Raw genomic sequence first — 14,144 nt, forward strand, 5'->3', positions numbered from 1 at the left:
TTATATTCTTGGTCTGGACAGGAACGTCCAACAAATACATGGTCACCGATAAGGTTGCCTATATCGGTATGTCTTACAGTAGGCTAGGTAGTTACCTTTTGTAGTTCCACTTCATGTTGATCAGTTCTCAGTTACAGTCCTTCCTGATTTTTGACAGTCACAAATCTCTTTGCTTTATGTACCCTCAGGCTTGTGAGTTAAAACACACACACACACACACACACACACACACACACACACACACACACACACACACATACACACACACACACACACACACACACACAAACATTTTATTTTTATTTCATGTTTACAAAATAACCAGTCAGTAACTAATAAAATATGTTTTTTTATATGAAATAATGATGATGAATTTAAAAAAAAAAAAATCTTTTGTATATTCTTGATTTGGGTAGGAATGTCCAACCAATTCTTCTAGTGACTACGTAAATAGAATATTGTTGTGCGTCTTAAAATGACTAATCATAATAATAATAATATTTACTGAATGTAGCCGTTTCATACTGTATATTCATTTTTGTACAGGAACTTCAAGCTGTCAAGTGACTCTGTACATAGACTATTGTTGTGTTTCTAAATGAAAAACAATAGGAATAATCTTTTATGAATGTGTATTTATATTCTTGGTCTGGACAGGGAGGGACGTCTTCGTCCCTGGTAATTACTTAAAGTAGACTAGTTTTGTGTTTTAAATGAATAATCATACAATAATTATACAAACTTTTTAAATGTGGGTTTTTATCGTTCTTTACTTTTTGACTTTACTTTTACTGCATTCTTGGTTTGGACAGGAATGCTCAACTGCTTCTGTGACTAATTTAAATAGACTATTTGTTAGGTATTAAAATGAATCATAATACTAAGAAACCAATCTTTTTTTTCAAATGCGTGTTTTACTTGTACAGGAACGTCCAACTGGTCAGGTGACTACTTTGTGAACACGGCCGGCTCGGCACTGGTGGTGAACCAGACGGACTCGCAGTCTGCGGACGCTACGCTCCAGAGGCAGCTCCAGGCCGTCTTCGACAGGGACTGGAACTCCTCCTACAGCACGCTGCTCAGTCACCAGGGCGACGACAACCGCCGTGGATACGTGTGCCCCAGCGGCTGATGAGGAGAAGGAGCAGGAGGAGGAGGAGGAGGAGGAGGATGATGATGATGTAACCTGACCCCCTTGACTTTAGTTTTCTCACCTCTTGGGCCTTTTGGAGTCAAGACACTCCACCACTCTCCACCAGTATTGACCCAAACACCCACCCTCATCAACCAGGGATGTCACTAGGAAGCTTTACTGGGGTGAAATAGTTGATTCTTTTCTCACAGCCTAGGTAATCTGCTAAAGAGACTAGTTTGCTGCCCCATCCTAGTGACCACCATCCCGACCCCCTCATGAACTGACTCTTATGACCTCTTGAGCCCCACAGGGCAGCTGCGCATATGTTTGGTATGATGCCTGATGTGATTCCTTCTAGGAATTATGTATATATTTTGAATCAATTATTTTCTTAATTTGCACAGTTGAGCACTCTAAAGCAGTGCATGTGCCATTTTAAAACAGGGTGGCTAATCGGGTGATGCCGTCTTTGCCAAAATGTCCTTCTGAGTGTGCCAGGACGTTACATCACACCAGTATTTCCTGTCTTAACGCTCCTAGGGTGCACGTCAATTTACGTGCTCTTGTCCTTTCCTGTGGCTTCCAGCCATGATCCATGATGCGCGGCTCGACTTCATCAATGGTCGACGTTTTTATTCAGTGTCTTGCAGAAATGTAATGCAGAGGTCCCTTGCCAATTTACAATAGGGATGTCAAATGTACAATAGGGATGTCAAACGGAGTGAAGTCCATTCTGTCACTGGTTGACAGTGGGGAAACTTTGCGTGTATTGTTTCCTCCATGGAGACGGGCAACACCAAGGCAGGTGACCAGCAGCAGTAGGAAAGGAAAGGAGGAAGTAGATCGACTTACACTCCTGGTATTGATTGTGCACAACAGCAGACAGTGCAACGACTACAGCCGTCCCTATTAGTTGTTTCAATCGAGTTAGGGACAGGGGCAATAATGAATATTGTTTTTTATTATGCTGGATAAACCAAGTTAAGAGGCATTCAGTGTGTTATGAGATGAAATGAGAGAGATGATCAGCGTGTTTGTCCACATGTATCAAGGGTGTCTGTGAAATGTTACAGCCAGCTGGAGAGGCGCTATGCAGCCCGTGCAGTCATGTAACACATCTGAGGCAGTCATGTGACTGTGAGTCATGTGACTCAGTGACACTGAGTCAGCTCTGTGTTTGCACACACAGGGTTAAAATGACCTCAAACCTCAAACCACATTGTGACGTAAACAAAGCTACTCCAGCCGCCTGATTTGGTAGTGGCCAATGCATACAGTTGTTGGGGCTCTATGTGGTGAGATGTTCGTTATCCAACTGAGTCGGTTATATTGCCCAAAGGTAAAGTGCAGTAACTACTCCAAAACTGAAACTGAGACAAATGCCTGCAAAGCCTTGATATAAGGTTGGATATTGTAGTTACTGCAAATTTGACATAGCAATATCTCTGAAACGGGACACATTTGGACCGCAAGGCTTTGCCACAAGATAAAAGAGGTGGTATGATAACCATTTTCAGTCTAAACTCAATTTTGACAAAAATATGTAGTTACTTCACTTTGTAGGCCATTATAGCCATGTCACATGATCAGTGCACTAAGAATACACAGGGCGTTGAAGTGGTGATTTGGACAACTGTGGTGGTATCAGTTCATGGGAGAGCCCTGTTGTTGTGTTAGAAACTAGATGATTAAAAGCGTTTGGCAATTTTAAAAGCCTTAACGGACTACCTGCTGTTGCTTTTTTAGTATGAGATTTTCTTAATAGTGTTAAGAGGTCAGAAATCACCCGACATGGACTCCTCTACAACAAACATTTTTTTTCTGATCTATCTGCTGGAATATACTTTATGTTTTAATACGTATAACAACATCCTTTTCAGTGTTACAGATGATTTTTTTTTTAAATACAGACATACAATAATAACTACCAACAGGTAATACTTCTGAAATGCACAGAAAGTACTTCTCTAATATGTTTAATCTGGGTGCCTATTGGGGGATTTTAAAAAAACATTCTCAGGAAACGAGGGGTGTATACTAATTAAATGCCTGTTTGTATTTGAAGGGTTTATTTGAAAATGGTGTATCTCCATTTTGTATAATGTTGGGAAACTGACCTTTTGTATTGGGCATTCCGTTGAATTGCATTGCAAAATGCATTTTATATAGGTTTAAAAAGTATGTTCTCAAAAATTAGAATGGTAAGAATTCACTCATAGATGATAGGCCCTCTGAACAGTAATTTCCAATAATAAAATGCAAACGTCAAAAGATGGAGATACACCGTTTTGCAAATAAACCCTTCATTTGTTGTGGTTTGTTTTTGATGGGATGAGTGAATTTGATTAGTTTCATCAATCATGTTAAGTTGTTCAGTTTCTATTCTGGGACTACGTTAGAATCACTAATGCTGTTACTTTTTTTTTCTTTTTCCTTTTGAACAAAAACTCATCATTGGGGATTTCATAGGCATTTTTAGGTTTTTTGTTGTTTTAGCACTAACTCTGATCACTATGTCTGATCTTAGCAGACTTTCTCCACATTTTACAATAATGTCCAAACTAGTTTGCCATAGAAGTGCATTAGACAAATGCTGGCCTGAACATCCAGAACTTTTGGTTGTTTTTAATTGACATGAATGAGCCTGTTGAAATAAATGTATTTTTATTCATATTGTTTTTTGTGATGTTCTTTTATACCGTCTTCTCTTTTCTTAATCCATCATGTTTATTAGGTAAAATCATATCTTCATTTTGGAATTTGATATCCAAAACACTGTTATTAAAAAAAAGAAACTCTCTACCATGATTTAAAAACTGCACCGTGGCAGATCTTTGGTATAAAAACATTGAGGATGTGCAGGTGAATTTATGACCACGTGGATCAGCATAGTTGTAGTAGTAGTAGAAGTGTTCTTCTCCCAGTTTCATTGATATGGTCTTTAGTCTTTGGCCTTCAGCATGATTTCCTGTGTAAATGGGCTCCATCGCTGTGACCCTCAGTACCGCAGGAAGTCTTGGGTGCCGTTTCCTGTCCGGGTAGGCTGGCCAAAGGTACGGAATGGAGGCACCTGGGCTTCAGCCATCCAGGTGTTGGAGTCCGACCACTGGTACAGCTGGGCCTCAGCATCGTATGGGATGTACTGAGGACAAGATGGAACATAGAAGTTTTCACTTTGGAAGTTTTAAGACTGATTCTACACCAATGGGGAATCAATGAACTTTGCTATAGAGGCAAAGGACTGTACACAAATGTAATGGTCAAAGATTCTCTATTCTAATTTAGAACGTCTCTGTAATGGTGTAAACATGTGATTTAAAATTGAAAACACATTTAGACAAAATAAGACTAAGAAAATCAGAATGTGTGTGTGTGTACAGTGTCTTAACAGCATTTAATTGACTGTCTGCAAAAAAAAAACTTAGCCTACAGTACTACTAGCTAAAGGTTATCTAATACTACTTCTAATATCGTATTACTGGCCTTTCCGTGCCTCTATCGGTAGGGCACTGGGCTGTTACGTCAGCAATCCGGGTTTGATTCCGGCCCGGGTCCGTTGCCGACCCCTCCCCATCTCTCTCCCCACTCATTTCCCTCTCTCGACTGTCCCTCTCTCGACTGTCCTTTCAAATAAAGACATACAAATCCAAATATATAATAACCCCATTACATGTGGTCTCACCTGAAGCATATACTCCCCGCCTGCTTGAGTTGGCTGGTCACTATACTGTGGATACCTGGCTCCTGCGTTAGCCCCCTGGGCACTGAGCAGGTCCTGGTTGGGCACGGTCATCATGGTCATGGCCACATCGTCGCCGTCTTCCACCTCCGCCGAGCTCTGAGTGAGGATCTGATTGACGAGCTCCTCAGTCATCATGTCATCGCCTGAGAAGTCCTGCGTCTCGGCCAGGAAGTCCTGTGGCGGCTTCGCATCCTCCAGCTCATCCATGGAGTCCAGACAGGAGAATCCCAGCTCCTCCCACAAAGACCCGTGAGGCGTGGCTTCCTGATCCGGTGCTCTGATAGAGGGCCCAGATGAGGTGTTGGCATTGGTGGCATCACGTGTTTGTGCCTCGGGGACTTTGGCTGTGGCGGACTGCTTGCTGCAGAGGCTGGTGAAGTACGAGAGTATGGACTCGCTGAATGAGAGGTCCTTGCGTGGTCCCGTCGCCCCCTTCTCCTCGTCTGCTCCCCCGTCATTTGACTTGGACGGTTTGGGGTGTTGGGCCTCGTCCACATCGGCCTCCTCTCCACTGTCACTGTGGCTGTCTTGATCTGACTCCTCTGAGGGCTCCGAGGCCGTCTCGTAGGTCATGTCCTGCTCATCCACGATGCACAGGTCGTCCAGCTGCTGGGTGGTCTTGCGCACTTGGCTGTGCACCAGGTTGTGCTGGCTCTGTGCCCCAGATGAGGTCATGGCACCAGTGTCTGCATGCGTCTTTCTGGTGAAGGCCGCCTGGCAGCTCCCACTCTGATACAGGGCTCCCTGTTTGACTGCAGGGCCACCACGTTGAAGCTGGTATGCAGGCCGCGGATGGAGCTGGGGCTGAGGCTGAGGCTGAGGGCGGTGAGATGGGTGGGGCTGTGCCTCTGCCTGGGGACGGGGACGTGGACGTGGCCTTGCACTGTCTCCTCCGGATGTTCTGGCCAGGTGAACTGCTACCTGCAGACACTCGTGAGATGTCTTGTAGTAATGTGGATGCTCGTGCCGCAGGTGGTGCATGGTGATGAACTGATGGCGCAGTGCTGAGCAAGGGTTGATCCTTTGGTGGGAGTCAATGGTCAGCATTCGCTTCACGAGTTCCACCATCACATGTTTATCACATATCTCTGCAGCAACCTCTTCATTGCGGAATCTCTTGCCTGTGCGAGGGTCATCTACGACTACATGCTTGAGGCCATCCAAAGACTTAAAGATGAACTTCCTCCGTTCTGTAGAACCCTCTGTATCTGAGGGTTCTGCCTTCTTAGGTCCAGCTTTGGCAGCAGAAGAAGGGGGCTTAAGCTCCCACTGAGGTGCTCCACGACCAGAGGGTTTTGAGAGTTTGAAGTACAGGTGGGCCTTGCTGGCAGCGTTGAGAAGATGGGTGCCAGGAATTCCCTGGGTTTCACAAATGTAACGCACTTGGTCATATTCAGATTCCCCAGGGTAGAGGGGCCAGCCAATACAAAGTTCAGATATGATGCAGCCAAGGGACCACATATCCACTTTCTCACAGAACGGAAGTCCAAGAAGTATTTCTGGTGATCTGTAGAATCTGGTTGTGTGTGTGAGAGAGAGAGAGAGAGAGAGAGAGAGAGAGAGAGAGAGAGAGAGAGAGAGAGAGAGAGAGAGAGAACACTTCTGTCATAACATTGAATCAACAGGTATTTTCATTTTGAAAGCTCGGATATTTCTAAGGACATACTATAGACTATCTGACCTTGACTGGATGTATGGCTCTCTTACGTATCGTACTTCGTGGAAAAGACTTGCTGATCCAAAGTCGATCACCTTGACACGGAAAGGATGACGGTTCTGGTCCACCACCATGATATTCTCGGGCTTTAGATCAGCGTGTATTATCCCCAACTCTTTTAGTTTAGCAAGGGCTTTCAGCACTTGACAAGTAATGGTCCGAATATCACGAATGGCCATTGGTCTAAATTTATTTTCTTGTTGAAGCTGGTACAAATTCTTCTCCAACAGTTCAAATACTATATAATGGCAATTTTGACCAGAGAAGGCCTCGTAGAATTGTACAATATGACTCTTCTCTATATTTACTGTGCAAATGGTTGCGATCAGTTTCAATTCATTCTTAATTACTCGACTTTTGTTGTCGCCAGTGTCCATCATTTTCAAGGCAACTAATTCCCCATCTCTCCCCCGCCAGCATTTTGCAACTTTACCAAATGTTCCTTTTCCAACGATCTCTAAAACGTGGTAAACCTCGGTTTCAGAGTATATATCTGTCATTTTTGTTGGAAACTTGTCGTAAACATGTAGCCGAAGCAAGGTTCATTTCAATAATAAACACCACAAAATGTTATTTGTAGAACGCAATGTAACAATTCTTGACGTTCCATCTTCCATGCATGTGTTCTTTGGCTACATCCGAATCTTGGATGTTCATTGACTAGGCCTAGGCATACCCCAGGGGAAATGTCAAATGTCTGAAAATAAGTTGGGCCTAATGTCTTCATTGGTGACAAGAACAACCGCAATCTGCTGCTTATTGCGTTCATATTTTCACGTTCATTGTTTTCTCCCCTCATAACTTGCCTTTTAAAAAGACTGCTTTCCTCCATAGCCTAATGTTTAGGCTATAGGCTTAAATAGATGATAGTTCTTTATTCTCCACAGCATCACAAAATAACAACAAAGACGGGATCTCTCTGCCTGTCATTCACTGTCCATTGTGCCTGATAATGTCTTTTTCATTACGCGCCAGTTGGCTAGAGGAGGGGCTGAGTCGAACCACACAGAACGGCTGAGCTTCCAGAAGGAGCGAAAGATGGCGGTAAGTAGGATACGGAACATTGTGTTACTTTTGTCAAACGGTGCATTATATTTTAATTGTATACTTTGAGGATTTGGATAGTGTGTTGCCGCCAATACGATTAGGCTATAGTAAATGTGGCTGCTAGTGCGCTCGTTATTTGGGATCGATTCTCCGCTGATGAACTTGAGCTACCGCCGAAAGTTTTTCTTTCCAGTGTTCCTTAGAAGACGCCTAAGGAAGACGCCTGATTTTAAACAGCATCCGATTCATCGATGTTCAGCATCTCCTGTTGCGCACTAATTTGGCACGGTTACCCAAAAATGTTTTTGGAGAAATTAGGCCATGTGTGCATAGGTTTAAATCTGAACTCTTTGTGAGGGGACAGATTTAATGTATTGCGACTCGCCCTGGAACAATGACCTTGACAATGGCACGTTTAAGTTGTAACAGTCCTTTTTTGCCGTGTCGTGGGCATACTGGACTATTTTCATACTTTGCGACCAAGATAGCTGCACATTTGATATGGGTCTACAGGGTTGATAAATTCTTGATCACCGTCGAATACCTCTTTGTAGTAGACAATGCCTATAGCAAATAGCAGCCTTCTAAGTTTTTTTTTATTCGCTTAACTTTGCTTGACTTTTCCCTAACACACTTAGCCTACTAAAAGCCTGTCCATCCCCATCTGCTATGTTTACGCAGATTGTTATTGGAGATAAAAGGTTAGGTTAGACTGTTTGTGTCAGTCTATCCGGGGCGGTTGAATGCCCATCCAAGGTGGCAGTCTAATAATAGGCAATAATAATCCGTTATCCCTGTAGGGGATGCCGAACACAAGGGGGCGATATTGTTTCCTATTTCAAAAGGCGGAGCGACAAGTCACAGCAGCTGTGCCCCCCTGTCTTCGCTTGACTTGTCCTCTCTTGTTCCTTGAGCAACGGCGTTCTGTAACACACTGTCTTCTTGACTGCTGATAAAACATTCAAAATCCATAACAATTGTTTTTTTTTCTTCCTGAATGCGTTACCGAGTTCAAAGTAGCCTACTGTGTTCACAGTAATATAATAGGCTATGTCAGTCAGTCACTCACGCCAAATCCATTTGGTGATAGGAAATTTGAATGAATATGATTATTACTGGTCCTGTCAAAAGCGCAGCCATGTGTGTCATTACATTATGTAACTGTTAGAACCCTGTAACACTTAGTTTTATCACAGAGTAGGCTATATGTTACAGTCTCTGGCGCAATGCAGGGTTAGGTGACTTGCTCATTGGGCACTTCAGTCATGGATGGTATGGGATTTGAATCCATACCTTTCATTTCTAAGACTGACTCCTTACCAATGATGTCACTTTTCTTCTCAAACTGGTGTGATACATAGTAGTGTACTTTTTTGCGATTTACTATAGGCCTAGTGAATGACATCACGAAAATAAGGTTGCGATCAGTGTCCACAGTACTGTAGTAGGCCTATTTAATTCAGCCTCCTCTCCCTTCCTGTCCTCTTCTGCAGGAGGAGAAAGGGTCATACAGCACCACCCAGCACTCGCCCAGATGCCAGATAGTGCTCTAATCTTGCTGTCATGGAGACAGATGAGGACGAGAAGACGACTGCTCCCCGCAAATCATGGCACTGCATCAGCATCGCCATCACCATGATGACTCGTCCTGCTGGTTGAAACTGATGGCTGTCAGTGGTCCATAGAGAACTAAGGTGCCCGCCACACACTCCTGTTCTTCACTATCATGTTTGTCACAGGGCTGACTTTTAAGGAAAGAACCGCAAATTCTGCAGTTCTCATTTAGCACTTAGAGGGTTGATTTGACCTTGTTTGGACTTAAATGAACTCTTTAAGTGTTGAATTAACACCTCAACTTTTGCTGTGATATTGCCAAATGCATTTGGACTCTGATGAAGATGTGTTAACGAATGAAACATTAGCCTGGCACCGCTCTAAATGAAAGCACAAATTCATCTTCCACTTCTGAGATGCTTCCGGTGATTTTAATCTCGGCTCTCCGAGATGTGGTCATCTGTAGAGTCGGGAAGTCCTCCAGTAGAGACCTGGATGTCCTGAGACCAAAGTGCTATTTGTGGAGTATGCCACTACACTTGACGTGAATATGTTTGTCCGGAACCCTTCAGTTCATCAGTATAATGTGATGCATGGTAGTGAATAACTGCATGTAGCCACAGCCTCTGGAGTAAATACAATGATTGTGTTTGGTAAATTCATTCAAGGACACACAAACAATAATCATTTTTTCTTACTTGAAGACAGTAGTTTGTTTTTTAAATCTGTTTTTCAAGTAATCATTTTCATCCATATGTTCCATCTCAACTCAATTTCTGTACATTCTTGTTAGACATAGACAAAGAAAATTAAATGCAGAGATGAGTATTATAAACTATTGCATTTCCTCACAGAAAATGCTGGAGTATGCTTGTCCGTCTTGCATGCGTTGCCCTTCATGCATGCGTTGCCCTTCATGCATATGCTGCCCTTCATGCATACACAACATACAGTTAACCATCTAGATATGAGCTAACTTCCTGTTTGGCATCTACCATATTTCAGTGACATAGTCATACTGAGTAAAGCAAGACCCTCATTTCCATTAGGCCTCTGATAGACTTGGGATGGGATGGTAATCTAATTCTATGATGGGATGGATGGCATTATTATGGAAAGCATTCTGTCATTCTTGGTAAAGGCGTGTTCTCTTCCCCCCCCCCCCCAGCATCATGTGTGACTCAGTGTCCTGCTCTACTTTCGGCCTGAGAAGAGGGGGAGCGGCGTATAGGAAACCATGATGGCTGTGTGTGAGAGATGGTGTTTACTCTGAGTAAACAAGCAACCAAGGAACCGAGTGGAACTTCCCATGCTCACCCTGATGTGAGGTTAGTATCTGTGTGTGTGTGTGTGTGTGTGTGTGTGTGTGTGTGTGTGTGTGTGTGTGTGTGTGTGTGTGTGTGTGTGTGTGTGAGTGGGATGTGTTGTCTATTAGGATTTTTTTTTTTTCATTTAAGAATTAAATGATCCCTGTTATGGCGGTGGAAAATTATTAACATGATCATGCTCTTACCCTATACCATACTATAGGCTACTACTGCTACTACTATGACTTAGAGTAGTTCACAGTTAATGTTGTATGTTAATTTCAGTGATTTTCTGTGTCGTTGTATTATGTACTATCTGTATGTGAACTGCACTTTAATTACCATCTTGCCCTGACCCGTGGGCAGGAGTGGTGACGAGGGTGCGAACAGCAATGCGTGGACGGTCCTGTACTTTAGGGGATCTGGACCTTCCATCCAGGTTCCCTGGGGACAGGGCCTCCACCACAACCCATGCAGGGTCAAATTCCATAATACAGTAGGCCTATTCCCCAAATAGTAACCTGCCTCTTTTAGCCTCTTTTTTACCTGGTATAAACCCATTTTTAATAAATAAACAAATGCCTACAGTACCTCTTTTAGCAGCCTGTGTCATAGACAGTGTCTCTTTATCTATTGCAAAAATGTTGTTTGTAATGACAAGCCTCCTTGAAGTTGTAACCTGGTCCAAACTGTTCTTTTTTTCTCGCCCTACCTATTATTTGAGGAAATATGGGAAGTTTAGTTAGTAAGCAACAGGACAACTTCAAGCTTGACAACTAAATTATTTTGATAGCATGGCATGAATGAATGAATGAATGAATGAATGAATGAATGAATGAATGAATGAATGAATGAATGAATGAATATGTCCCATTGTGTTTGTGTGCGTGTGTGGGAGAGAGAGTTCAAGTTTGTTTACGCACGTTTGCCTCTGTTGGTGGGTGGGTGTGTTTGTGAGTTTGGCCATGCCTGCCATGCACGTGTGTGTGTGTGTGTGTGTGTGTGTGTGTGTGTGTGTGTGTGTGTGTGTGTGTGTGTGTGTGTGCATATGCGCATGTCCCCACCTTGCCCACAGGAGATTGGGAAGGGTGGGTGGGATTGGTTTGGTGGTCGCCTCCAAATTACTCTAATGTTGTAATGAGAGCCCTATCAAGATGGATATCAGCTACCATTTACAATGTGCACCCGTCCACTTACATTTTTTTTTACTTGGGTTAAATTTTGTTATTCATCTTTTTAGGCCTGTTAAAATTAATCAGACAAATGGAATGTTTTAACATGTTAAGTCGAAATGGCATGTCTTAACAAGTTAAATTGAATTTACAAATGTTTTATGTTTTTGTCTATGTTTTCTTACTTACTTTTTCTTCTTCTTGTTTCTGTGGTTATGTAACGGGCAGGGAGTTGGTCCGCCAAGCTGGAGAGACGCCTGTCCTGAGGGGGCCAACGCCTGATAACGCAGATCAGACTTGCTCATCAGACGTGCACACCGTCCTGCCTCAACACACCACACGCACCGCCAGATCTGCAGATACAGCTGGGCAAACCCAACATACACAGCCGTGTTGCCCATACATACAGTAGACCATTCTGTGGTGCAGTATCACAGAATGAAAAACCGAGCACCACAAATTGATCAATAGCCTTACGTATATGTCATTGGGGGTACACACAGAATATATACTGTAGTTGCACCCGCCCAATGGTTCCCATAGCACCACGTAATCCTACTTTGTCTATTGGAAGTATTGCTCAGACAGCGATAACCCATATGAGTGTGGTCAAAATAATGTCCATATCAATGTAAAACAAATGGTTAACTTGTTGCAGAGGAACTACTTTTGTCATGATGAGTGAACTTGTTTCCTGTCACAAAAAGTAATATAGAGTTACCGGACATCAACTTGCACTGTGGAAAAACTCAATATAACCCCTCAAGTCAACATAAAATATGTCAAGCGGGTCTTTTCCACTATAATATAATAATATAACATATTATGTTTAATTGACTCAGCTTAACTCTCTGAAAACAAGGTGATTTGATCAACAAATACTGTATTTTTAAGGTGAGTATAGATGAAGAGTTCAGATGAAAAACCTTCTAACTACATTTCTAAAGACCTGCACTTCTATATTTTTAGATAACTCTGTTGTTAGTTTGGTTTACATTCATGTACTTGATAATACATATAAATAGTTATATTATATAAATAAAATAAAAAAATATGCAATTTTTATAGCTTTGTATTAAATAAAAATGAATTAAGATTATTTTCTGAAAAGGCACTTAGGGGGTTTTGCATCTGAACTCTTCAAATACCTTTCATTTACCCTCAGAGTTCCTCAAGTGACCTCAAGTGTTCCAGGGAGGTACGTACAGTTTGTCCTAGTTCCCCAAAATCAGGCTTCATATCTAAAGACATCTTTTGGATGGAAGTTCTTCACCAAAAAAGAATCCCTCTGACTACTATAACGTGGTCGATTGAGATGTTTTACATATGTTCTGTATCAAAAATAAAAGACATGACAGGATTTTCCAGTGTGTGGACCCTTTCTTTTTATTTTTGCACTAAATCACTCACACGCCAACTCATTAAGGCTTAGCAGCCCATTGGGACCAGAACATTTTCATTCAAAGATATACCTCCACATATCACACCCCCCACGCAGACATCTGCATCACTGAAGACTTGTCAAGTCAAGTCAAGTCAAGTAGGTTTTATTGTCAATTTCTTTACATGCACTGGTCATACAAAGAATTTGAAATTACATTTCTTGCTTTCCCATACAGACATAGACTAATTAAGGTAAGGACATAGACAGTATAGACATAGACAGTACTTATACATGGACTTAAGACAGTATGGACATAGACAGTGCTCATACAGACATTTAAAGTGCAAGACTGGACAACAGAAGACTTGTAGAGGACATACATTAAGAGGTATTTGTTGTGTTTTTGTGCTTTTCCTAAAAAAAAGTCCTTTATAGCGTTCTGACATGGTAATAGTAGCATTTTGAAGAAAATAAATATAAAAAGGTCTGTCAAGTACACCAGCAGCAGTGTGTGTGTGTGTGTGTGTGTGTGTGTGTGTGTGTGTGTGTGTGTGTGTGTGTGTTTAGTGCAGGTAGAAGGTGCGGTGTGCGTCTTGTGTGTGTGTTCGTGTGTCTGTGTGTGTGTGTGTGTGTGTGTGTGTGTGTGTGTGTGTGTGTGTGTGTGTGTGTGTGTGTGTGTGTGTGTGTGTCAGTGTGTGTATGTTGGGTTTAGTGCAGAAAGTGCAGTGTGCTTGTGTGTGTGTGTGTGTGTGTGTGTGTGTGTGTGTGTGTGTGTGTGTGTGTGTGTGTGTGTGTGTGTGTGTGTGCATGTTTTGAGTTAGTGCAGGTTGAAAGTTCAGTCACAAGTATAGTAGTGCAGGTGGAATGTTCAGTCGCAGATATGGTGGTGGGGGATGGGGGGGGGGGGTTGTCAGTGGCCTTGCTGGCTAGGGGCTGACAGTGGGGGGGGGGGGGTTGTCACTCAGTGGCCTTGCTGGCTAGAGGCTGACAGTGGAGGGAGAGTGGGTTGAGTGTTCAGCATCTTGATCGCTTGGTGCATTGTGCTGCTCGCCAGCCGGGTGGTACGGGAACGGAGGCGCCTGTACC

General features: G+C 42.8%; 2 protein-coding genes and 1 long non-coding RNA gene across 3 annotated transcripts in view; 2 read left to right on the forward strand and 1 right to left on the reverse strand.

The window, feature by feature from the left end:
- pld3 (phospholipase D family member 3) overlaps positions 1-3,191 on the forward strand; it is a 41,444-nt gene extending 38,253 nt beyond the window's left edge. Inside the window, exon 12 of the mRNA XM_063204935.1 lies at positions 927-3,191. Within this exon, the coding sequence (XP_063061005.1) occupies positions 927-1,132 (206 nt within the window). The 3' untranslated portion in view covers positions 1,133-3,191. The remainder of the gene's footprint in view (positions 1-926) is intronic.
- Positions 3,192-3,782: 591 nt separating this feature from the next.
- Positions 3,783-7,128, reverse strand: LOC134454125 (homeodomain-interacting protein kinase 4-like). The gene is made up of 3 exons (XM_063204924.1): positions 6,559-7,128; positions 4,818-6,393; positions 3,783-4,277 (listed from the first exon to the last, which is right to left on the reverse strand). The coding sequence occupies exons 1-3, from the start codon at positions 7,092-7,094 to the stop codon at positions 4,134-4,136; spliced, it is 2,256 nt and encodes a 751-aa protein (XP_063060994.1). The 5' UTR covers positions 7,095-7,128; the 3' UTR covers positions 3,783-4,133.
- Positions 7,129-7,575: 447 nt separating this feature from the next.
- Positions 7,576-12,574, forward strand: LOC134454134 (uncharacterized). The gene is made up of 4 exons (XR_010035799.1): positions 7,576-7,638; positions 9,135-9,335; positions 10,364-10,523; positions 11,903-12,574. It is a non-coding gene; the product is annotated as an uncharacterized LOC134454134 (long non-coding RNA).
- Positions 12,575-14,144: the final 1,570 nt, after the last annotated feature.

This window comes from Engraulis encrasicolus, chromosome 8 (assembly GCF_034702125.1).
Source record: "Engraulis encrasicolus isolate BLACKSEA-1 chromosome 8, IST_EnEncr_1.0, whole genome shotgun sequence".
NCBI classification, from domain to species: domain Eukaryota; kingdom Metazoa; phylum Chordata; class Actinopteri; order Clupeiformes; family Engraulidae; genus Engraulis; species Engraulis encrasicolus.